The 22,994-nt window shown below is 58.0% G+C and overlaps 1 protein-coding gene across 4 annotated transcripts; it reads left to right on the forward strand.

Annotated features, from left to right (window-relative positions):
- Positions 1 to 1,479: 1,479 nt before the first annotated feature.
- Positions 1,480 to 21,369, forward strand: CLUH (clustered mitochondria homolog). 4 transcript variants are annotated; one of them, XM_031468553.2, is made up of 26 exons: positions 1,480 to 1,686; positions 8,342 to 8,544; positions 9,377 to 9,548; positions 10,546 to 10,689; positions 10,878 to 11,002; positions 11,089 to 11,243; positions 11,325 to 11,450; positions 11,717 to 11,864; positions 12,041 to 12,133; positions 12,838 to 13,532; positions 14,240 to 14,463; positions 14,570 to 14,674; positions 14,791 to 14,891; positions 15,639 to 15,791; positions 15,880 to 15,942; positions 16,025 to 16,269; positions 16,501 to 16,585; positions 16,699 to 16,852; positions 16,928 to 17,067; positions 17,858 to 17,938; positions 18,018 to 18,143; positions 18,226 to 18,347; positions 18,576 to 18,669; positions 18,751 to 18,885; positions 18,962 to 19,035; positions 19,885 to 21,369. In XM_031468553.2, exons 1-26 carry the CDS (start codon positions 1,587 to 1,589, stop codon positions 20,069 to 20,071), a joined length of 4,050 nt encoding a protein of 1,349 aa, XP_031324413.1. In that variant the 5' UTR covers positions 1,480 to 1,586; the 3' UTR covers positions 20,072 to 21,369. The 4 variants fall into 4 exon arrangements, with proteins under 4 accessions (XP_031324413.1, XP_031324414.1, XP_064351886.1 ...); XM_031468554.2 differs by having other exon boundaries at positions 14,573 to 14,674; XM_064495816.1 differs by lacking the exon at positions 1,480 to 1,686 and adding an exon at positions 5,599 to 5,754.
- Positions 21,370 to 22,994: the final 1,625 nt, after the last annotated feature.

Genomic DNA, 22,994 nt, shown 5'->3' on the forward strand with positions numbered 1-22,994 from the left:
TCCTGGTGGGGACTGGGTCTGGTTCATCTCTGATCTTCCTGCTGCACTGAGCTCTTGAAAACTTCACTTAAAGCCTGTGTGAATCACTGAGTGAGTGTTCCACTATCTCCTCCCAACAGGTAGGTGACAGGCTAGACAGGTGTTTTTATTTCAGTGGAGTGAAAGTCAAGTGAATTGCTCAAGGTTACAAAGGGACAAGGTAAAGGTTGTAGGATGCAGATTTCTAATCCAATTCACTTTAGGTTCATGTAACACCCGACTATCCATCTTCCCTGTGGTGGGCTGTAGTCAGGTCTCACTTTTATTTCCAGCCTTCTTGTGCAATAGTCCATACTTAGCTCCCCCTAGTCTAACTCAGTCCTTCTTATTCCCCACACAGTAGACAGAGCATTTTTCACCTCCCTTCCTCCTGCCTTAATGCTTAATTAAAGCCATTCACTGGTTTCCCTTCTCATTACCTGTACTCCAGGACAAAGTCCACTTTCCTTTGCAATTTTTATGAGGTCCTAGGCTCGCCCCAGCCCACCTCTGCAGCTTCAGCTTCCCAATTTCCATTAGTTTCTGGAATAGTCCTTAAGTGCTTCCCAATGGCTTCCTGGGCCTATGCACAGAAGAACCTCCCATTCTCTTCGCTTGGAGAACTTCAGCTCACTGGCAAGACCTAGTAAAATGTCACCTGGGCAGCATTCTCTGACTTCACTTCTCAGTCCCCACTAGGCCCCAAACATCTGAAAACAGGAACTATGGTAAACTGTTAAGGCTGTGGATTCAGCCTGGCCCACTAAATTCTTGCTCTCTGTATGACCTTGGTCTTAGCTTCCTCCTTTCTAAAATGGGGATAATGTATCAGCCCGGACGTGAGGACTCATTTGGTGGGAGGTGTCGAGGCTGCTGGCAGAGAGGTGCCCGTTTTGGCTCAGGACAAAGTTTGGTGGGTCCACCTCTGACACTTCATCCCTATTAGCCACCCGCCACCACCGCCCCTCCCCCCACCACTTCCCCACCTTGACCATGACCCAGGCTACTCTCCACCACCTCCTCAAGAGCCAGACGCACCCCAGCCCCAGCCATTCGTAGGGAAACCGCAAGCTAGGTTAGGAGGGCACTGGGGGTCAAGGCAACGGATTGGAGACCGCGTGGTAATTTGGCAGATTTGCAATAGAAGCCAATGGGGGAAGGGACGGTAAGCAATAGGAGTCCTAGACGAGTCTCCACCCAAGGTCAAGGCGCCCGCCCGACGGGCGGCGAATAGCAAGAGCGTTTCTCCGTAGCTCCGCCCCTCGAGGGAGCCCGAAGCCACGCTCTCGCCGGAGCCAGGGTACGTTCCCTTTAAGGCGTTCGGGAAAGTTACCGCGTTTGTAGACGGCGAAAGAGGCGCAGCTCATTTTGTCCCTCGCGGGCCCCTGTGGGCAGGGCCGGGTGCGAGGGCGGGGCAAGGGAGCGGCGGTGGGGGTCAAAGGCCACAGCGCGCACCACGTGGGCTGGTGACTCCGTCCTTCCCGCAGCGGCAGCGGCGCGCAGGGCACCTGGGTTAGTGGCGCGGCGGGCGGCGCAGACAGCCGAGCTGGACGCCCGCTCCCGCCGCCATGGTCATCAAGACGGACGAGTTGCCGGCGGCCGCCCCGGCCGACAGCGCCCGGGAGCCTAGCTCTCAGGCCGGTGGAAAGGGGCGGCCAGGCGCGGCCGGTGAGCGGGGCCGGGACTAGTGGGCAGCCCGGCGGGAGGCTGGACCAGGCCAAACGGGCGGGTGGGTTCGGGGTTGCGTGGGGACCGCCGCCTTCCCTCCGCGCCCGGCGGGTTACATCTCGCCGGGCCCTCCACCAGACGCCCCTGCTCTGAAGGTCACCTTCACTGTCGCCCCCGGCTACGGCCCGGGCTTCGCACGTGGGGTCCCGGGGAGGGCAGTGGCGACGGGCACACGCGCGCCGGATCGCGGGGACACGTGCGCGCACACGCGGTTTCGGGGTGCGCCGCAGACGGACGGACTCCACGGCCCCCCCCCTCCGTGCCCGGGCATGGGGAACTCTCCCCGCTGGGGTCACTTGACACTTGCTCAGGCACCCCCTTCGCGTCAGGATCCCAAGCATTCCCTGTGCACAAGGCTGCAGCCCTGCGAATTAAGCTCAGCTTGCGACTTCTAAGGCTTGGTCTGTGGGAAGAGTGCGAGTTGGTGTATGTGCATCCCGAGGGGGCTTCTGTGGTTGATTCCTAGAAGCAAGGCTTTAACTCCAAGTTTGCAGGTTCTGATCGCCGTCCTGTTAGGTGTGGGCCTGATCCGCAGACCTAGGGGTCTGCCCGTGTACGGGGACAAAGCCAAACTCCTTGGCAGGAGGTGGTGTTTGTGCCAGAACTTGATCATTAACCCGCCTTATTGCGAAAAGTGGGTCAGCCCAGAATTGCTGTTTTTAAGGCAAAGGTCATGAGTGTAGAGTCAAGCTCCCAGCTCTCCCCCCTTGGGACTGTGTGGCATTGCCTTTGGGAGTGGCTGCAGCTTTTCCTGGGTGGAGCCTGCCTCCATTTCTCCTGGGCCTTCTCTGTTTTCTCTTTTCCTTCTGTCACATCTTTGACTTCAGCCTTGAGTCTGGAAGTCCCTTCCTCAGAGCCCCAGGGCTGGGCTGTGTCCCTCTAGGCCCTGGGTGGCAGTAGGAGTGCAGACCTACCCCTGCCCCTCACTCCACACAACTTTCCACAAAAGGGACTTCTCATCTTCATCTCCCTTCCCAGCTTGGGTGAGGCAGGATGCGAACAGTGTTAGGTGGGCTCTCTGACCCTGTAACTGATCACAGCAGAGTTAGCTGGTGGGAGGATAGGAACTGTAGCAGCTTTGCTGATTGCCTGGAGAAGGCCAAGGTTTGGGCAGAATGACAAATGCTGACGACTCCAGCTTACCAAGCTTCACCCTGATGAGGCTCTGAATCAGTGGAGCAAGCTAGATAAGTAGAGGTCGGGGCTGGCTGATTTCCCCTCTATCAAAGAGACCTGGAGATGAAGCGACTTGCCCAAGGTCACACAGCGATTTAGCTGTTGAGGGAAGCATTTGGATTTCCAGCTCTTGGCCAGACTGCCAAGGCTGCCCCAGCTTGTCCCAGAGGAAACTGGGGGAGGCACATTGGCTGGGATCATATGCTGATGAACGTTAAGAGGCTGAGGTAAGGGGAGAGTCTGTTGGAGGATTTCTCTGAGGGCCTCTGTGCTGAGGTGCTCTGTCTGGGGCAGCCTGGGTCAGGGGAGGGCATAGCCGTTCTTTTAGGGGAAACTGGAAGCATGCTAGCAGGTGGAACGTTGGCTCCTTAAGTCTCTGGGAAACTAGCATAGAGCTCGGATTTGAATCACAGCCGGCCTGAATCTAGCCAAAGAAGGAGGGGGCCTTGATGGAGACCCCCAGCAGGCTCTCACCAGACTTCTGACCTCAGAACCCAACTCTAGAATGCTCTCCAGTCTTCTTGAGGAGGTGATCAAGGCCTTTTGTGGGGAGACCAAGGGTCAATTACCTTGGGAATAAAGCTGCTTTTAAGAGTTAAGAGAAAGGTCAGGTTTTTCAAGTTCACGGTGGTGTGTCAAGTTCCTTCTGCCTAGGGGAGTGCTTCTTGGAGTTGAAGTCCAGAGCAGAGGGGAATGGGGTTGACAGGCTGGAGAGTAGCTTGGGGGTTTAAGGGAGCCCCTGGACAGGACCCCAAAGCTCTTCTTTTGGGTAGGTCTGAGCAGAGCAGCTCAGGGAACACTGGACTCTCCCCAGACCCTGTAGACCTGCTTCTGGCCTAGGTAGGGACAGGAAGGAGACAAACAAGAGATGCCCACCTCCTTGGAGTCTTCCTTAGGCTGCCTGCCCCTACTCCTTTCTCTTGAAGCCCTGGGCTCCTGGGCTGGGGTGATATGTCTTCTGGGGCCTTACTTCCTGCTGGAGCCTCACCTGCTGAGATTTTGGCTGGGGCGGGGCCTGGCCCTGGCACAGTCTGCTGAGTGAGGCCATGCCAGGCTGAGGAATGCACACAGGGGCCACCTGGGATGGCCTCCGTTTCTTTTCTAACTCCTTTTTTTCTGCTGTTCCTGGGGTCCCTGTGCTCCCTGCCAGGGCCGGGCTATGCTTTACCTCTTCATTCTGGTCTGGCCAGTGAAGACTAGGGGTGTGTATGCCGTGCTGTTTGGGTGACCCTTTCCCATTCTGAGAGGCTTGCCTTTCTCCTCCCCTAAAGCCCAGATCCTCAGGGTGCCACCTAGGATAAGAGACAGGTACCAGCCCAGGGGTGTGGAGGCTCAGGGGATGTAGAGGAAGGGGGTACTGTTGACCCAGTGGGTGCTGCAGTCTGGGGAGCGGCACTCAAGAGGCCTGAGCATCCTATGAATCTGGTTTTTCTTTGACCTGGCTTGGCTGCCTGTTGCTCCTGCAACCTTGGGAAGCTTGCTTACAAGCCTCCTGGAGCCTCAGTTTCCTAAAGTGAGATGGGCTGGTGGAGCTGATGGAGGGACCTACTATGGGCTGGGCCTAGAGCAGCATAGGATTTGTGATAACCAGAATGGAAGTGGTCTTTGCCAGGCTGCCCTGCCCCACTCCCTTCTCCAGAGGGTTAGGGTGTGTTTGGGGAGGGAGGTGGGAGGAGAGGGGCTCTGCCTGGGCCTGGGCCTTGTTCTGTCTGTTCACTGTGTGCTGGCCGGAACCCTTGGTGGGGGCTGTGGAGGTGCTGAGGGCCGGCTGGGTCCCAGCCTTTCAGGGCTGCCTGGGATAGGAGGGGGCCTGGAGGGAGCCTGGCTCCCTGCCCCCACCCTGGTTAGTATGGACGCCAAAACAGCCCTGACTGGGCCCTGGCAACAAGTCAGAGGCCCTGGGAAGGCGCCCTGGCGAGGCTGGGCATGTTCTTCTCCACCACCGCGCGGCCTTTGGCCTCCTGCTGCCAGCTCTGTTTTCCCAGGGGAGAGACTTGGTTTTCTCCTTGCAGCGCAGGGGCTGCTGGGAAGGGAAGACGAGCCTGCCAGCTTCTTGATGGCACTGGAGGCCTGGGGCACGGGTGCAGTTGTCCTCTGCTAGTCTGGGGCCCCATCCCCCTTCCCACCAGAACTAGTGACTCTCATGAAGGGGAGAGCTGCCAGGTCACCTGCAGGGGGCAGCACGTGCCAGAGGCCCCAGCCAGCCACTTGACCCAGGAGGCCGGCAGGGTGCTCAGTGCAGCGGATGGACAGGGGGCGGTCACCTCATGGCCTGGGCCCGGGTCTGCGCCAGCTGTTGCCGGCAACTGGCTGAAGCTGTCCTGCCCACCCATACTGGGGTCGGGGCTGAGGAGAGGACCCCCTTGCTGGACTCCGCCCCTGCCAGCCAGTCCCTGGGGCCCTCAATCCTGAGGGGCCCAGGTACACCAAATGCTGGATTCTGCTCCCCTAACGGCTTCACCAGCAGTGACCCCCTTTTGGGGGGATACAGGGAGGTGGGCCTGAGCACTGGTGGCAGCTCCACCTGGGATTCTGGAGCCACCGGGGCCTCCTGGCCCACAGCCGTCCTTCTGGCCGACCTTGAGCAGGATGCAAGGCAGGGGGAGTGTGCCCTTCCCAGGGCCACCCCGGCAGGCCTGGCCCCACTGAAACCCGAAGCCAGCCGGATCTCCAGCCCTGGGCCGACCAGCTGCATGGGGGTAAGGGTGGAGGCAGAGGCCAGAACGAGGGACACAGGCAGTGCCGGGCCTGAGCCGGAGAGCAGGCTGTCTCGCTGCCATGGAAGTCCTATGACTCCAGAACCCAGGAGAGGGCGGCCACCGACCACATCAGGTGGGCTGTGGGAGCAGTGAGCCAGGTGGCTGGCCACTTGTGGGGAGATCACTTGGCCTTGCTCCAGCAGTAGGGAGACCTTCAGGGTCCTCTGGAGGAAAGAGGAGGGGCAAGGCGGGCTGTCCTGGAGGACTGGGGGCTCCTAGGAACCAGCCATATTCCTTTGAAATCTGATCGGGGATTGGGTACCCCCTGGGGTGGGAACCTGTTGCTGAGGTGCCTTCTGGACAGGCTCCCTGGGCGGGGGAGGGAGCAGGAGCTGTGGCCACCCTTGCCCTCCTCTCCATCCCCCTGACCCAGACTCAGGGAGTGCAGGCCACCTGTCTGAGTCCAGGTCTCTGACCTCCCACTTCTGGGGTCTCAGACCTCAAAGCTGCTTTTCCATATTGGGTGGAGGCCCCTTACTGTGTCTCCCCTCATCCTGAGGGCTTGCCAGCCAGCAAAGCCTTTCTCAAGGACTCATTTCTTTTGCTGCATTTTGAAAGCTGACCACCCACCGCTCTTCTCCCACCCTTCTGTCCCTGTCCACTATGTCATGGAGTCGGCCAAGTTCTCCCTTTGGGGCTCACTTTTCAGGGGCTTCAGGTCACCCTGCCTGGGGCTCTGGGCTCACTGGAAGGAGAGGTCCTTGTGGTTCTTGGGAGATTAACCTCAGGTTTGGAGAAGTGTGCTGGGGAAGAGGGGTGTGGGGCGGGGGTAACTACAGTCATTGCAGGTCCACAGTGGCCGAGACTGAGGACAGTGCAGCCACGTGGTGGTGGTGGGGCTTTTGATGGGAATCTGGGGTCTGCTCTTGGCTGTCACCCTTGGACAAAGGCTCTGAACTCTTGGGCCTCAGACATCCTCATTTGGGGGAAGGAGGAGACTATCTGAGCTCCTGGTGGTTCTGTTTATCACTAAGTTGAGGGGATGCGGGAAGAGGGCATGGCTCCCCCTGTGCCCTTCGTGCAGTGCTTATCTGGGCTTCTCCCCTTTCCTGAGGCCCCTGCTCCATGTTTCTGGTGGGTCTGAGTAGAGCCCACACAGGTCTGGAGAAACGTACCTCATCCCCACTCCTCACAGCTGGGTTGGGAAGAGGAGGTAAGGCTGGAGGGGATGGGCTGGGGTCTGGAGCAGATCTAGGGGAGCTGACCTGTCTGGACCTCCCAGAAAAGCAAGGGGCCAGTTTGGCTGCCAGGTTGACCCTGGGTGGGAAGGCCCTGTGGGCCAGGTGAGCACCAGGAAGGCCTGTTTTGCTGGAGGGTTTAATGTGAGAACATTCTCTGTTCCCCTGGGTTGGGGGAGGCGCTTCTCTCTTCCCCTAAGTGCCTGGGGACAAAGGGAAGCTGCTGCTTCTCTGTCCCCCACAGCATGTGAATTGGTTGCAGTTCACAAATGTTAGGCTTAATGACACATTTACAGTAATTAACTCATTAATTCAGTGCCTTTCTATTGAGTGCTGCTAAGACAGAAGGAAGAAAATAGAGCTGCTGGTGTGAACAGCCCCCCCCCCCAAGTGCAGCAGGACACATGCTCTGGGTACAGTGGGGACGTGGTCCTTCAGCTGTCTGGGGTCAGCAGAACTTTAGTCAGAACTCAGGGTGGTTTATTTCACCTAGGTCTTGATGGATGAGAAGGAGTTTGGTGGAATGGTAAGTGGGGGCCAGCGTAAACAAAAGCACAGGCAGGAGGGAATGTGAGTGGCCTGTTCTCAGGCTTCTGAGTCATTTTGGTGTAGCTGCACCTTGACCAGAACTAGCAGGAGCTGAGATGGCTTTCGGCTGGTGCCTGAGAGTATTGGCCTAAGATGCTTGGATCTGGTGAGCAGTGGAGAGTATTAGAAGGTTCTAAGCGGTGCTTAGAAGTAGGGAAAGTGGCCTGCAGCAGGGCCGTGGCTGCAGAGTCTGGGTCCTGCGACCAGTTTGGAGATTAGATTGGGTGACTAGATGGAGGGAGGGTGTTCACATAGCAGGGGCTAGTTTGTGGAGGAAGATAAATTCCATGCTGACAAGATGAGTCTTTGGTGAGGCCTAAGCAATGGCAAACGTTGAAAAGCTGGAGCGAGGCCTGGATTGGTCATGTGAGCTGTGAGGCAGGAGGGCGTTTGAAGTCATGGGTGAGGGTGAGACGGGAACAGGAGAGGCTGGGCCCAGGGACACCCACAGCTTGGGCTGCTGGGAGAAGGGGGAGCTGGAGGGGAGGACCACGAATGTCAGCGTCCGTCAGGGAGGAGGAGGAAGTGAGCAGTGGTGGCGGTGCTGCAGAGAAGCCAGGTGCATAAGGCCAGAGCAGACCCTTGGGTTTGGTCCTCAGGGTGGTGTTGGTGACTCTGGGGAGAGTGGTCTGGGTGGCCTGCTCAGATGCCAGACTGGTGGGCTTAGGAGCAGATGGGCTGGGAGGGCCTGCGGTGTGGAGGGGCACAGGGAGTGGCCAGGACTGAGGGAAGTTGTGTGCCCGGGTACTGTGGGACTGGAGTCTGGGGTAGGGCTGAGTCTCAGGAGGACACGCAGATGCCATTCTGTTAGGGCTTGTGCCCATCTGGTAGGTGAGGCAGACGGCCCCACCTCACCAACGAGGCCTATCTGATTCAGCTCCTTGTCTCCCTCAGAGCTGCCATCAGTCATGCTATTAAATGGAGACTGCCCCGAGAGCCTGAAGAAGGAAGAGGGGGCTGCCGAACCCCCCCGGGAAAATGGGCTGGATGAGGCTGAGCCGGGAGAGGAGACCACTGGACAGGAAGTCATTGTCATTCAGGACACGGGCTTTTCTGTGAAGATCCTGGCTCCTGGGATTGAGCCCTTTTCCCTCCAGGTGAGATGGTGGTGCCAGGGACCAGAGCCCAAGCCTGTCAGGGAGGACGAGGCTGGAAAGCCCAGCTTTGCCCTTGTTCATCCTGGCCCCATGTTACAAGCAGGAAACTGAGGTCCTGTGCCTTGCCCAAGGTCACTCAGCATGTTGGACATGGGAGTCCAGGCTCTGCCATTGCCCCATTACTAGGGGACAGGTCCCAGCTGGGGCTGCTAGCCCTGTATGGGGAGCCACATGGTAGTGGCTGGGTACTGTTAGGGTCCCAGGGCTCCCCAGCCTTCTGCTCTGTGCCCTCAGGTAAGTAATCTTCCTGGCTGTGGTTTTACCATTTTCCTGAGAGGAGAGTGGTATTGGGTGGTCTCCAAGGACAGAGCTAACTTACAGGTCTTGCCAACTGGTTACTCACTGGGGAACCAAGCCAGGTCTTCTTAAGTCATCTGGACCCACAGACTTGAGCCCCAGAGTACACCTTCTGGAAGAGGGAAGCCCTTTGCCTTGGGAACTTTGGCATTAGACCAGGGAGGAGGCAAGATTGCTATTTTCTTTTCCTTGTCCTTACACTTCCTGCTGCTCAGCTCAGGGCTTGCTTTTGGTCTGCAGGAATGGTTTAGGCCTGCGGGTAACAGGCCCAGGCTGTCCTGCACACATGTGTATTCCCTGCACGGCACACACGAAGGTGCAGGTGGGCATGAGATGTGTGGGCAGGGCCTAGAATTTAAAATAAAAGCCAAAAAAGGGGAAATAGTATTTGGGACATTGATTTTAGGGACATAGGTCCTTTGGACTGGGGAAGGCAGTGTTTTCACTTGCGTGGGTGGGGCCTTCTCCCTGGCAGGTGTCCCCACAGGAGATGGTACAGGAGATCCACCAAGTGCTCATGGACCGTGAAGACACGTGTCACCGCACCTGCTTCTCGCTGCACCTGGATGGCAACATGCTGGACCACTTCTCAGAGCTGCGCAGCGTGGAGGGGCTGCAGGAGGGCTCAGTGCTACGTGTGGTTGAAGGTTTGTCCGGAAGTTTCCAGGCAGCACCCACCCCCATGCTCCTCCGCACCCACCCCACGCCTCCTGCTGGTATCTTGGTATCTGTGTCACAGATGAGCACGTGGAGGCTCAGGGCAGCATTGAACTTGTATAGGCAGGATTGGAGCACAGTTCTGCTTCTTAGGCTCTCTCAAGCGCACCCTTCAACTTCATGGGTTAAATATCAGAGTCGTGACTTAAAAACACTCACACACACACACACACACACACACGAATAGTACCAAGCAAGGGCTTGAAATCAGCCCTGTCAAATTCTATGGAGATAAAAGTTCAATCTCTTAAGGAAACTAAAGTTTCACACCTCAGGACTAGGGAAGTCAGGCCTAGTCAGCTGGCATGGGAGGCTGGTTTGTTTGCAAAATAAAAGATCCCATGAACTTGGGTCTCCTAGGAGACCAGGCTCAGAGTTTCCAGGCCTGTCAGCTAAAGAGCAAATGTGGGGAAGATGTAGCCCGACTGTGCTCAGACTTATCTGATCACGGAACCTCCCTCCTTCCCCCAAAGAGCCCTTATTAAAATTTCTCAAAATGCATGTTGGCGGGCAGTGTTGTAGTTTGGGGTCCTATAAGTCTTCAGGCTGCCCAGGTGAGGGCTGCCCTGGAAGAGTGGGACTGAGGCCGAGGGGGCCAGCCATCCTGCTGGCCTGCCCACTCGTGACATTCATGGCCAGAGAGCAGGGGGCTCTGCGAGCTCCTCAAGGCCTGTGTGCACTCCCAGAGGCATTTCTTATGCCTTTTGACAGAAAGTTCTTTACAAACAAGGATCCCTGCCCACCAGCAGGCAGGTGTGTGTACTGAAAGCAGAATTTCAGCTTATGTGTTCATAGTGGAAATTCTTTGTGAAAGCCTAAAATTGAAAATCAAGGCCACCTGTGGTGGCGCCATGGCGGACTTCTATCTGCTGGGCAGGTCATTGCAAGGAACAAGGCCCTAACGCCCTGCTTCTGCCTCTCCAACAGAGCCATACACGGTAAGAGAGGCCCGCATCCATGTGCGCCACGTTCGAGACCTGCTCAAGAGCCTGGACCCGTCTGATGCCTTCAATGGGGTTGACTGCAACTCCCTGTCCTTCCTGAGCGTCTTTACTGATGGCGACCTGGGAGGTGCAGGAGGCACTGGGGCTGGTGGTTGGGCAGAGGGGCCGGGAGCAAGTTGGCCAGGGACTAGCAAAGGGACTGAGGGCTGAGCCTTACCACGTGGGGGGAAGCGGGGTTGGAGGCACCCAGCCTGGGGCCACTTTAGGCAGGGAGGTGGTTGATCCTGTGCTGACCACCAGCCTCTGGTCCCTCAGACAGCGGGAAGCGGAAGAAGGGCTTGGAGATGGACCCCATTGACTGCACACCACCCGAGTACATTGTTCCAGGGAGCCGGGAGCGGCCGTTGTGTCCCCTGCAGCCCCAGAACCGTGATTGGAAGGTGGGACTCCTGGAGCAGATCTCTGGTGGGGCAGGGGATTGCCACACCAGGAGGCCTGGCCCACTCATACTTGGCCATTCCTGTAGCCCCTGCAGTGCCTGAAAGTGCTCACCATGAGCGGCTGGAACCCACCCCCTGGGAACCGCAAGATGCACGGAGACCTCATGTACCTGTTTGTGATCACGGCCGAGGACCGGCAAGTCAGCATCACGGCATCCACTCGGGGCTTTTACCTGAACCAGTGAGTATCTGTGTGGGCCCGCTCTGGGGCGGTGGGCAGCCTCTCGGGCCACCCTGTGCAGTGGTCACCCTCTCCCTGCAGATCCACAGCGTACCACTTCAACCCCAAGCCTGCCAGCCCCCGCTTCCTCAGCCATTCCCTAGTGGAGCTGCTCAACCAGATCAGCCCGACCTTCAAAAAAAACTTTGCTGCACTGCAGAAGAAAAGGTAGTGCTTCACCTGTCCATCCCTCATCTCACATCCCACGGAGGGTGGGTGAACTGGCCAGTCCAGAGCTGTGCCCCAGCACCCGGAGCTGCCTTCCAGACAGTGGTTAGTTAGTGGGAGACAGCAGACCTCCGACAGGTGCCGGACTCTCTAGGGTGGGGCCTCAGTGGGGAGATGCTGGAGCCAGTGGGGTCTTGGAGGAGAAGGGGCCCAGGGCAGGGCTCTAGGCTCAGCAGGCTGCCCCATTTCCCCTCCTCTTGTCACAGGGTACAGCGCCATCCATTCGAGAGGATCGCCACCCCATTCCAGGTGTACAGCTGGACGGCGCCCCAGGCGGAGCATGCCATGGACTGTGTGCGTGCGGAAGACGCCTACACCTCCCGGCTAGGCTACGAGGAGCACATTCCCGGACAGGTGCCTGCGACAGCCGCCCACCCTAGGCAACCCCCTCCATTCCCCTGGTAGGGGCGGGGCCAGGCCGGCTCTGGGCACCTGTGGGGCTGTCTACGGGGAGGTAGGAGAAGGGACTACCCTGAGCAGAGCGTGGGGCTCAGGCTGACTGGGCATCTCCCTTCCTGGTCCCTCTGCAGACCCGAGACTGGAACGAGGAGCTGCAGACTACACGAGAGCTGCCCCGGAAGAACCTGCCTGAGCGGCTCCTGCGAGAAAGAGCGATATTCAAGGTGCCCGCCAGCCTCCAGTCTGCTGGTTTCCTGTGGACAGGAGGAAGCCCTGCAGGGCATTCTGCCAGCCTCGTGCCTCCCAGCCAGCACCCCCAACTCCTTTTTCAGGCCTCTCTGAGATTTAGAGTCTTGCCTGCAGGGTGGGCTGGGTGACAAGGTCCATTCCAGCTTTCCTCCCAAAACACCCTCAGTGGGACCCTCACCTGGGCACACATGCCCTAATTTGATGTCATTAGCACTTCTGCTGTAACAGAGAGATGAAAAAATAGTGCTTTCAAAAAAGGTTAAAAATCTTCTATAATCTTACTGCCTAGAGATGATAATGGTAAAAATAAGATTCAAATGTTCTGGGTACAGACTTTGCTGGGTGCTGTGCTGGGTGCTGCATATTTACCTCCTCGAGTCTTTCGGACACCTCAGAAAGGTTGATACTTTTATCACTGTTGTGTTATAGACAGAAAACAGGTCTGGGAGGTGACCTGGCCAAGTGTACCTGGCACATAATTGGTGGATCCCAGACCCGCCCCAGTCCTCACACTCCCTGTTAATCACTAAGCTTTGTTGTCTCGCAGTTAAGTGTTTCTTCAAAATGTGGATTTCTTGGCCTTTTCCTAAGGCAAGGGAACTTTGTCCTGCTTACCTCTGCCAGCTCTGGGTGAGCTTGACCAGGCGGCTCTCTCACCCTCTGGCCTCGGTCCCCCTAGGTGCACAGCGACTTCACGGCGGCAGCCACCCGGGGCGCCATGGCGGTCATTGATGGCAACGTGATGGCCATCAACCCCAGTGAGGAGACCAAGATGCAGATGTTCATCTGGAACAACATCTTCTTCAGCCTAGGCTTTGATGTCCGTGACCACTACAAGGACTTTGGTGGGGACGTGGCGGCCTATGTGGCGCCCACCAATGACCTGAATGGCGTGCGCACGTACAACGCGGTGGATGTGGAGGGGCTGTACACGCTGGGCACGGTGGTGGTGGATTACCGCGGCTACCGTGTCACGGCCCAATCCATCATCCCCGGCATCCTGGAGCGGGACCAGGAGCAGAGCGTCATCTACGGCTCCATTGACTTTGGCAAGACGGTGGTGTCGCACCCACGGTACCTGGAGCTTCTGGAACGCACCAGCCGTCCCCTCAAGATCCTGAGGCACCGGGTGCTCAACGACCGGGACGAGGAGGTGGAGCTTTGCTCCTCCGTGGAGTGCAAGGGCATCATTGGCAATGACGGGCGCCACTACATCCTCGACCTGCTGCGCACCTTCCCCCCCGACCTCAACTTCCTGCCCGTGCCCGGGGAGGTGCTGCCCGAGGAGTGCACCCGCGCCGGCTTCCCCCGTGCCCACCGCCACAAGCTCTGCTGCCTGCGCCAGGAGCTGGTGGACGCCTTCGTGGAGCACAGGTGGGGAGCGAGCGTGGCCGGCTGCACCTGCTGGGGTGTGGTCCTGGGCCTGATCCTCAATGGGAGAGGCTTTAGAAAGTGAAGAGGAGCTCTGGCCTCGGTCCTCCCAGCCCCAGCCCCACCCACTGGCATCAGGCTCCCCAGCACAGGCATCTAGGAGCTTTGTGGGATTAAAAACTAGCATGTGTCTAGACAAGTGGTTTTCAGTGGAAGCAGTGCCATTCCCTTAAGGAGTACATGGTGTTTTTGAACCTCCCAGTGCAAGGGGCCTGGAGGAAGGGCAGGGGGCGTCCCTACCGCTGGTACTTAGTGCTTAGGAGTCAGCCCGTCAGAAGTCCGGGGTTCCGAGTAATTCTCACCCTCTAAGTGCCATTGGGGTTCCTGTCATTCTCAAGAGCCCTGGCCTGCTTGTTAGGCCACTCCCAGCTGTCCTCTTCCTGTCTGGGAAGATCCCCGTTTTTGCTGTGACCTGCCGCCTCCTGGTAGAGTCACTGGGTGTCACGTGCATGTATCTGTGGGCAGTCACACACTGGGCAGGATGTGTCCCCGGGCCGGCAGGGTGTCCAGCCCCAACGTTACTTAACCCCCACAGTGCGGGAGCTGGGGACCGGCTCTGGTGCCCACAGCGAGCAGGAAGCTGCCGGGCCAGTGAAACTTCTAGATACCCCTTTCCCATCCCCTGCTCTGCCCCATCCGCTGTGCTCTAGGTACCTACTCTTTATGAAGCTTGCGGCACTGCAGCTGATGCAGCAGAAAGCTAGTAAGATGGAGAACCCCACGTCACTGGAAAATGGCAGCCCTCCGGACTCGATGTCCAAGCCTGAAGACCCCCCGGCACCTGAGGTGGGAGGCGAGGAGGAGGGCAGCAGTGCTAGCGGCCTGGCCAAGGTGAAGGAGCTGGCGGAGACCATCGCCTCAGACGATGGGACAGGTCGGGCGCTGTGGCTGCCGGGGGAGCCCCAGGCCAGGGGAGGCTCGGGCCACCACCCCAGTGGTGGAGGGAGGGGGCTGCCACCAAGCGGGCCATGTCTCCACAGCAGACCCTCGGAGCCGGGAGGTGATCCGCAATGCGTGCAAGGCGGTGGGCTCCATCAGCAGCACAGCCTTCGACGTCCGCTTCAATCCTGACATCTTCTCACCAGGCGAGTGGTCCTCTCGGCTCCCAGTGCTGGTGGGCCTGCTCGCACTCCAATGCTGCCATCTGTCCGGCCCCTGCCTCCCTTCCGCCCAGCTCAAGCCTCTGCTCTCCCTCCTGCAGGGGTTCGCTTCCCTGAGTCCTGCCAGGAAGAGGTCCGGGACCAGAAGCAGCTGCTGAAAGATGCCGCTGCCTTCCTGCTCTCCTGCCAGATCCCCGGCTTGGTGAGGGCAGGGGCAGGGCAAGGAGCTGCGCAGAGGGTGCTGTTACAGACCTTGGGGCCTCATCCATCTCTGCTCTGGAAGCTGGTGGGCCCTTCACAGGAGTGACTAGTGAGACAGGCAGGGTGAAGTCCTTGTTCCCACTGCCCAGATGCAGCTGCCGACCCAGAGGAGCCAAGGGAGATGGCAGGCACAGAGCCAAGGGCGATGCTCTGCACGCCCACCCTTGTGGGCTGGCAGCTAGCGGTCTGGTCCTCCGAGTCCCCTTGTGACTGGTGGTTGCAGAGGGTGGGAGCGCTGTCCTGTTCGCCCTCACAAGCTTTGTACATAGGCCCTGTGGACGACGGGAGCTGCTTCCTGCTAAAGCAGCCCTGAGCTCAGGAGCCGTGCTTGTCCCCCAGTCTCTGAGCCGAGTCTGCTGTGCCAGCTGCTCCAGACCCCTGCTATCAGAGGGAAGCCAGTGCTGCTCCACGGGGCTTGTCACCTGTGGGGCTCCCTCATCCCTGCCTCCCTGAAGGGTGGGCCCAACAGTCACAGGGGTGATGGTGGCCTATGCAGAAGACTGGGGAACAAGGTCTCACGTCTTGTGGCTGCTTCATGTCCTTCCCTCTTCCCAACTGGGAGTTGGGGTCTTAGTCCCCTCCTTCCTTCAGGGCCCCATGATGGTGTGGGCTCCCCAGAAAAACCCAGGGTAGCAGGAGGAAGAGGGCCTGGGCTGGCTGGGGGGGCCTGACGTGCTGCAGCCCGCAGGTGAAAGACTGTGCCGACCACGCGGTGCTGCCCATGGACGGGGCCACTCTGGCTGAGGTGATGCGCCAGCGAGGCATCAACATGCGCTACCTGGGCAAGGTGCTGGACCTGGTGCTGCGGAGCCCGGCCCGTGACCAGCTGGACCACATCTACGTGAGTGGTGCCCAGGGCAGCTGTGAGATGGGGGGCCAGGATGGAGGTCTGGGGCCTGACCAGGACTCCCCTCTCTGAAATCTTATAGAAAATCGGCATTGGAGAGCTCATCACCCGGTCTGCCAAGCACATCTTTAAGACATACTTACAGGTACTGCCACCCTCTCCCCAATCCGGGTTGTAGGGGTTTTGGGGTAGCCTGGGTGGTGACCTTAGTCCAACCTCCCTCGCAGGGGGTCGAGCTCTCGGGGCTCTCGGCTGCCATCAGCCACTTCCTGAACTGCTTCCTGAGCTCCTACCCCAACCCTGTGGCTCACCTGCCCGCTGATGAGCTGGTTTCCAAGAAGAGAAACAGGAGGAGGAGAAACCGGCCCCCAGGGGCAGCAGATAACACAGCCTGGGCTGTCATGACCCCCCAGGAGCTTTGGAAGAACATCTGCCAGGAGGCCAAGAACTACTTTGACTTCAGCCTTGAATGGTGCGTGTGCGGCTGGGGTGGGCATAGGGGCGCTGGGCTCCTGGACAGTGTCCAGGTCCTCTGTGGTCTCCAGTGGTGAACAGGGGAGGAAAAAGAGGGCAGCCTTGGGGGACCATTTGTTTGGAGAAGTGGGGAGCAGAGTTGGGAGGGGGTGCTCGGGTGGAAAGGCAGCTGTGGAAAAGGGGTAGATGGGTGCTGGGCTGCCCTGACCCACCCACCACGCCTTCCCAGTGAGACGGTGGACCAGGCTGTGGAGACGTACGGCCTGCAGAAGATCACGCTGCTGCGGGAGATCTCCCTAAAAACCGGCATCCAGGTGGGTTCACAGGGTCCCACAGGGTCTCAGAGCCCCTGGGGGAGGTGGGTGGGGCTGTGACGGCCACTGGAGCCAGGGCTGAGGCTGCCTGTGGTGTTGGGCTGCGCCCCCAGATCCTGCTGAAGGAGTACAGCTTCGACAGCCGCCACAAACCCGCGTTCACGGAGGAGGACGTGCTCAACATCTTCCCCGTGGTCAAGCACGTCAACCCCAAGGCCTCGGACGCCTTCCACTTCTTCCAGAGCGGGCAGGCCAAAGTACAGCAGGGTGCGTGCTAAGTGTGGCCAGGGGAGAGAGGGACCCCCGGGCTGGCCCTGACCTTCACCCTCGGGGTGCCTGCAGGCTTCCTGAAGGAGGGCTGCGAGCTCATCAGCGAGGCCCTGAACCTCTTTAACAACGTGTACGGCGCCATGCACGTGGAGATCTGCGCCTGCCTGCGCCTCCTCGCCCGCCTCCACTACATCATGGGCGACTACGCAGAGGTGGGCCTCGCATACCCTCAGGGCCTGGCCTGGCATTGAGGGAGGCGAGCGAGGGAACTGGGGCTGTGTTCTCACCCCCTAGGGTAGTGGGAAGTGGGAGTCCAGGCCGGCCCCTGTCTAGGGCCTGGGGTGCTGCTTATCTTGGGGCCCTCAGAGGAATGTGGAGACAAGGAAGAGCTTGTCCTGCTTGTGTGACTTCCCTCAGCCCCCACCTGAGGGCTGTTTCCTAGGAAGAGCTACAGAGCCCATGGACAGCATCGGGGTGATGCCAGGACCTCCCTTCACAGGGAGGAGGGAAGGATAAATTCTGATTCTAGCACGGAGCACTCGTAAGCACCACATGAAGCTGCTGGAAGCTTCTGCTGTTGCCTGTAACCATCCTGGGGCTTCAAGAGGCTGTGTCTTGTGCCAGGCGTGCTGTTGGTGCCCCACTCCCCACTCTCCTTCCAGCCACAGACTCTTGTTTCCTTTCGTCTGTGTGTGCCTTTTCTTATGACGCATACTTCTTTTGTTGCACAGTTTTATTAGATGTGTATGTATATATTTGCATAGGTTTTGGTAGAGGGTAAAGGGCTTAAGATGAGTGTTTTAAAAAATGAAGCAGTCTCAGAGTGGGGCATAGACTTCCACGGTCACAACAGTTGAATTTTGACCACTTTTCCACTGCCTTTGTGCAAAGTAAAAGTAGAAATTGCAGCCACAGGCTGAGCTGCTGTGGAGGCTCATGGGCCATGGGCAGACTGGGTGTGGGATGGTGCTACCAGGGATGACAGCCCCCCACCTCTCCCAGGCCCTCAGTAACCAACAGAAGGCTGTACTGATGAGTGAGCGAGTGATGGGCATCGAGCACCCCAACACCATCCAGGAATATGTGAGTGGCTGCCAGGGGCGGGGCCTGCACAGGGGCGTGGGGCCGTAGCTGCCCTGGCCTGACCCCGCTGCCCCCGCAGATGCACCTGGCCCTGTACTGCTTTGCCAGCAGCCAGCTGTCCACGGCCCTGAGCCTGCTGTACCGTGCCCGCTACCTCATGCTGCTTGTGTTCGGGGAGGACCACCCTGAGATGGCACTGCTGGATGTGAGTCCTGGGGAGGGGCAGCGGGACTAGCCTCCGTTCCAGGGGAGTGGGAGCTGACCAGGGCCCTCCCGACTGCCCCCAGAACAACATCGGGCTGGTGCTGCACGGAGTGATGGAGTATGACCTATCGCTGCGCTTCCTGGAGAATGCGCTGGCCGTCAGCACCAAGTACCACGGGCCCAAGTCCCTCAAGGTGGCCCTCAGGTGAGGCTGTGCTGGGTTAGGGGCCGGGCGGGCCTGGGATCCAGCACTCTGACTTCCATCTGACTCCTGAGGAGATTTCTCTCAACTTCCATCTCTTCTTTGAGCCCTGGGCTTGCACCTTCCCCTAGGATAGACTCCAGAGCGGGACCTAGGGTGGCCTGCACACCCCCATCAGGCCCCGCTGGCCCACTCATGCCCCTCCCTTGCTCCCGCACCCCCTCCCCGCAGCCACCATCTCGTCGCTCGGGTCTATGAGAGCAAAGCCGAGTTCCGGTCAGCCCTGCAGCACGAGAAGGAAGGCTACACCATCTATAAGACTCAGGTGGGCGGCTGTGGGGGGCGGGGTGGGGCCCGTGGGCAGGGCAGGGTCCATGGGCGGTGCTGACCCCTCCCGCCCCGGCAGCTGGGCGAGGACCACGAGAAGACCAAGGAGAGCTCCGAGTACCTCAAGTGCCTGACCCAGCAGGCCGTGGCCCTGCAGCGCACCATGAATGAAATCTACCGCAATGGCTCCAGCGCCAACATCCCGCCCCTCAAGGTAGGTCCCCGGGCGGGGCTGGGTGGGGCCCCTGCCTCTCTGTGCCCACGGGGGCTCACCTTCCCGGCACCCTCAGTTCACAGCCCCCAGCATGGCCAGCGTCCTGGAGCAGCTCAACGTCATCAACGGCATCCTCTTCATTCCTCTCAGGTGAGCCGCGCCCCGCTGCAGTTTGGAAGTCGGCCTTTAGTGTTTTTTTTAAATATATAATATATTGACACAGCTCGAAATTAAAAAGTACAGCCACCGAATTACCTCCCCCTCAAAAACAATAAAAAATATAGCCAAATTATCCCCCCCCAAAAAAACCCCAAAAAACTGAAGTATAGTCAGTGATGAGAAGTTCCTTGTGAATCCTTTGAGAAATACTCTGCATAATTGGGTAGATATGGATCTATAATGTTCCCCTGGGTAATCTGGGGGGAGGTTGGCACAAAATTGTAGCAAACCATGCACATAGACATTTTTTCCTGTGTTTAATCTATCTTGGTCATCAGTCCACGTCAACAGAAAGTGTGGCTTCATTCTTTCCAGTGCAGGGACATGCCTTTGGGCGGGCCCTGAGGGTCCCCGTGTGACTCTGACAAAAACAGTGCTACCTTCGTGAGCCCTCGTCCTGGGTCCCTCCCCGCCGTGTGGGGCTCGGGCTTGGTCAGCTCAATGTTTGATTCACAGCCTACCTGCTGTGCGTTGCATCCATGCCCGTTTTCTGGGTATAACCAGCTGCAGGAGCGGCCAGAGTGCTGCGGGTTTGAATGGGGTGTGAAGGCGGAGTGGGAGCCAGGCCTTACCTGGAGGCTGTTGGGAGCCTGGACTTCTTGCTTTCCCTGCATTCGTGGCCCCTTCAGCTTTGAGGAGGGAAGGACTTGTTCCACACATGTCTCTCGCTGCACAAAGCACAGAGCCTGATCTTGTCCCACGTTTAAGCAAAGCCAGTAAGGTGACAGAGGGCCCAGGCCCACTCTTAACACCCATTCTCACCCTCGTCCTTCTACTCAGCCAAAAAGACTTGGAGAATCTGAAAGCTGAGGTGGCGCGGCGGCACCAGCTCCAGGAGGCCAACAAGAACGGGGATAAGGCCGAGGAGCCCATGGCCACTGAGCCGGAGCCACCGGGGGTCCCAGAGGACGCAGCCTCCCAGCCCCCGGCTGCCAGGGACCCTTCTTCCCCGAGCTTGCAGGGGTAGAAAGGGAGAGACAGACGGACAGTCAGCTGCCCCGTTACCCAGTGCTCCAGACTCCAGGAGAAGGGGGCGTGCCCTGCACGTGGAGAAAGGAAGCAAGTCCCTTTTCTTCCACGTTTCCAACCCCACCCCCCACCCCCTGCATCCTCCTGGGACCCTGGCCTGCCTGCCCCCCTGAAAGATGTTCTTGCACCAGTTCAGTGAATATACGATGCAGAGGCCTCACCGGAGACATGGATGGAGTGTGCGGGCGTCCATTCCCAGCGGGACGTGGTGGGGGAGGTGCCCCCTCGGCCCCCATTCTCCAGCAAGTGTATGCGAGTGTGTCCACGCGCCCTGCCCCGTCCGTCCGGACGTGTACATAGCCCCGAGCCGGTTCTGAGCGGGTGACGTGCAGATGAGATTTCTCAGGTCATTTGTATGTTTGACGTTATGGCTGCTGCTTCTGCTGCCACTACCCCCCGGGCCCCACCTGGCTGAAAGTCCAGATTTGAAGCCAACAGGGGGAGCTTTCCTGTGTTCTGGGATGGGGAGCCAGAGCTCTGTGCAGGGCTGGAGGGTTGGGGTGCACTTTAGCTTCATGGCGGGCTGAGAGCCGCAGCGGCTCTGCTCCCATGCTTGGGCCTGGCCCGGCTGTGCTGGGGATGGGCAGAGGTGGTTCCCCAGACACCCCTGTGCCCAGCCCCAGCCCTGGCTCCCCTGGGCCCAGCAGGAGGTGCTGCCTCCCCACTTCCCGCACCCCATCTGGGGATGACTTTGGGGGTCTAGTCTGAATGTATCCTTCTCCCCTTGAACCTCAGCTGCCTAACGCACAGTGGGGGTGGGTGGGAGGGCTTGGGGAACTGAATCATGGATCCTAGGGGAGAAGTTACAGATACAGGAGTGATTGTCACTTGTTTGTGGAGCCCAGCTCCCTACCTGGTTCTTGGCTACCCGAGCACCTCCAGAGAGGAGCTCTGGGGGTGACAGGGAGGGGGCTGTGGAAGGTGGTGGCCCTGGCTCCTCCTCCCCCACCTGCCTGTCCCCCTGCTGGGTGCCTACTGTCTGTGGGAGCCCTGATGGGTTGGGGGAAAATGCCACCCTCCTGAGCCGGAGGAATCTCTCCCCGGCCTAGGGCCTCTGCCTGGTGGCTTTGCGGGGAGCTGCTTATGGGTATGGTCTGTCCAGACACCTTGTTTCAAAGGGAGTGGGTGTGAGCTAGCAAGCGAAGCATCCCCACAGCTGATCAAGAACTTTTTTCTTGTTTTTAAACCATCACGTCTTCATTTCACATTGGAATAAAGTGAGTTTTTGAAACCTGCTGCCCCAGCCTCTCCTGTGTGTTCTGTACCAGACTCATTCGATTGTGAGGTCTTTTGCCAGATACAGTGCTAGTGAAAAAAAAAAATGTTTAAAGCACATGAATGTGTAAAATTAGGCCAAATTCAAGGTTATCCTTATACTGTCATTTAAGTGGGAGGAAAGGGGGTGGAGTCACAGGCACCCAGCTAGGGTTTCACAGTCACTAGGCCCCTGGGAGTGGCTCACAGATGCAAGTCACCTGTCGGTCACTGGAGAAGCAAAGGCTGAGAGTTGCTCCTCTGTAGAGCTTGTGTGATGTGGCTGGATTTGCTTGTCAGGAGGATTGGGAGAGCTAGAATGGGGGTGGGGTCAGGAGGGGTCTCCAGCTTGCCATCCTAGCGTGGGTCTTTCTGCTTCATGGAGCTCTAAAGAGCTGAGGGGAGGGGAGCCCACCTAGGTGGCCTTGAGGGGCAGGACCTGTGCAATGGGAGGGTTGTGAGGAGAAGGCCTCTTTAAATTTTTTTTTAATTAATGTATAGTCAATTTACAGTGTTGTGTTAATTTCCAGTGTACAGCTTTCATTTCATTGTAGGTCATTATGAGGTATTGAATATAGTTCCCTCTGCTCTACAGTAGGACCTTGTTTATTTTATATAGTTAGTATCTGCAAATCCCAGTTTATCCCTCCTCCCCCGACCTCCACCCCCGAAGGCCTGTCTTAGGAGAAGCAAGCGTCTACAGCTGGGGCTGCTCTCAGCCATCCTTCTGAGCAGGCGGGCCCTCAACCTCATGCATATTTCAATAATGCCTTTTTGAATACTTGGGGAGTTCTTTGTGTCTAACATTATGAAAAGAAAACAAAATTCCAACCCTAATGTCTGAGTTTTCCTGAGTCAATTGGAAAATTGGGCCTGGCCCGGCTGTGCTGGGGATAGGCAGAGGCGGTTCCCCAGACACCCTGACCTCTAGTTTTTCTTTTTCAGTGGAGGTGCTGGGGGTTGAACCCAGGACCTCATCCCAGGACCTGGTGCCTGCTAAGCAGGCCCTCTACCGCTAAGCTATGGCTTCCCCCTTGAGTTTTTAAGTGATGCCTAAGGATCACCATGGGTGCCTTAATGCTTGTTTCCCATCCCCACCTCTGTACAGTCTCCCGGTTGTGTTCTATAGTTTTTTGGTGGGGGGGGCAGGAATAATTAGATTAGTAATTAGATTTACTTATTTTTGATGGAGGTACTGGGGATTGAACCCAGGACCTCATGCATGCTAGATATGCACTCTACCACTGAGCTATTACCTCCCCCTGCTTTTTTCCCCCTGGTTGTGTTCTATAGGTGCGTGCCTTCCTATAGCCTATATCCTATCGTGTTTCACAGCCCTTCTAGAAATGGCACCATCTATCTTGTAAAGCTTCGAAGGGATGAAGTCTAATTACCATTGTACCTACTAGTCACCCAAGGGGCCTGTTTTTCATGGTCAATCCTTTAAGCGTATTAGTGCGGTCAGATGTCTTTTGAGAACCCAAATGACAGGGGGGCTGTTGTTTTATAAAGGGCACAGAGGTGTGAAATCCACCCTTTCTCCTCTTCCCTTAGTTGACAGATTCCAGTATTTTAACAAGGGTGAGCAGTGGTGTCCAGGAAGGGTT

The sequence above is a fragment of the Camelus dromedarius genome, chromosome 16 (genome assembly GCF_036321535.1).
Source record: "Camelus dromedarius isolate mCamDro1 chromosome 16, mCamDro1.pat, whole genome shotgun sequence".
Classification (NCBI taxonomy): Eukaryota; Metazoa; Chordata; class Mammalia; order Artiodactyla; family Camelidae; genus Camelus; species Camelus dromedarius.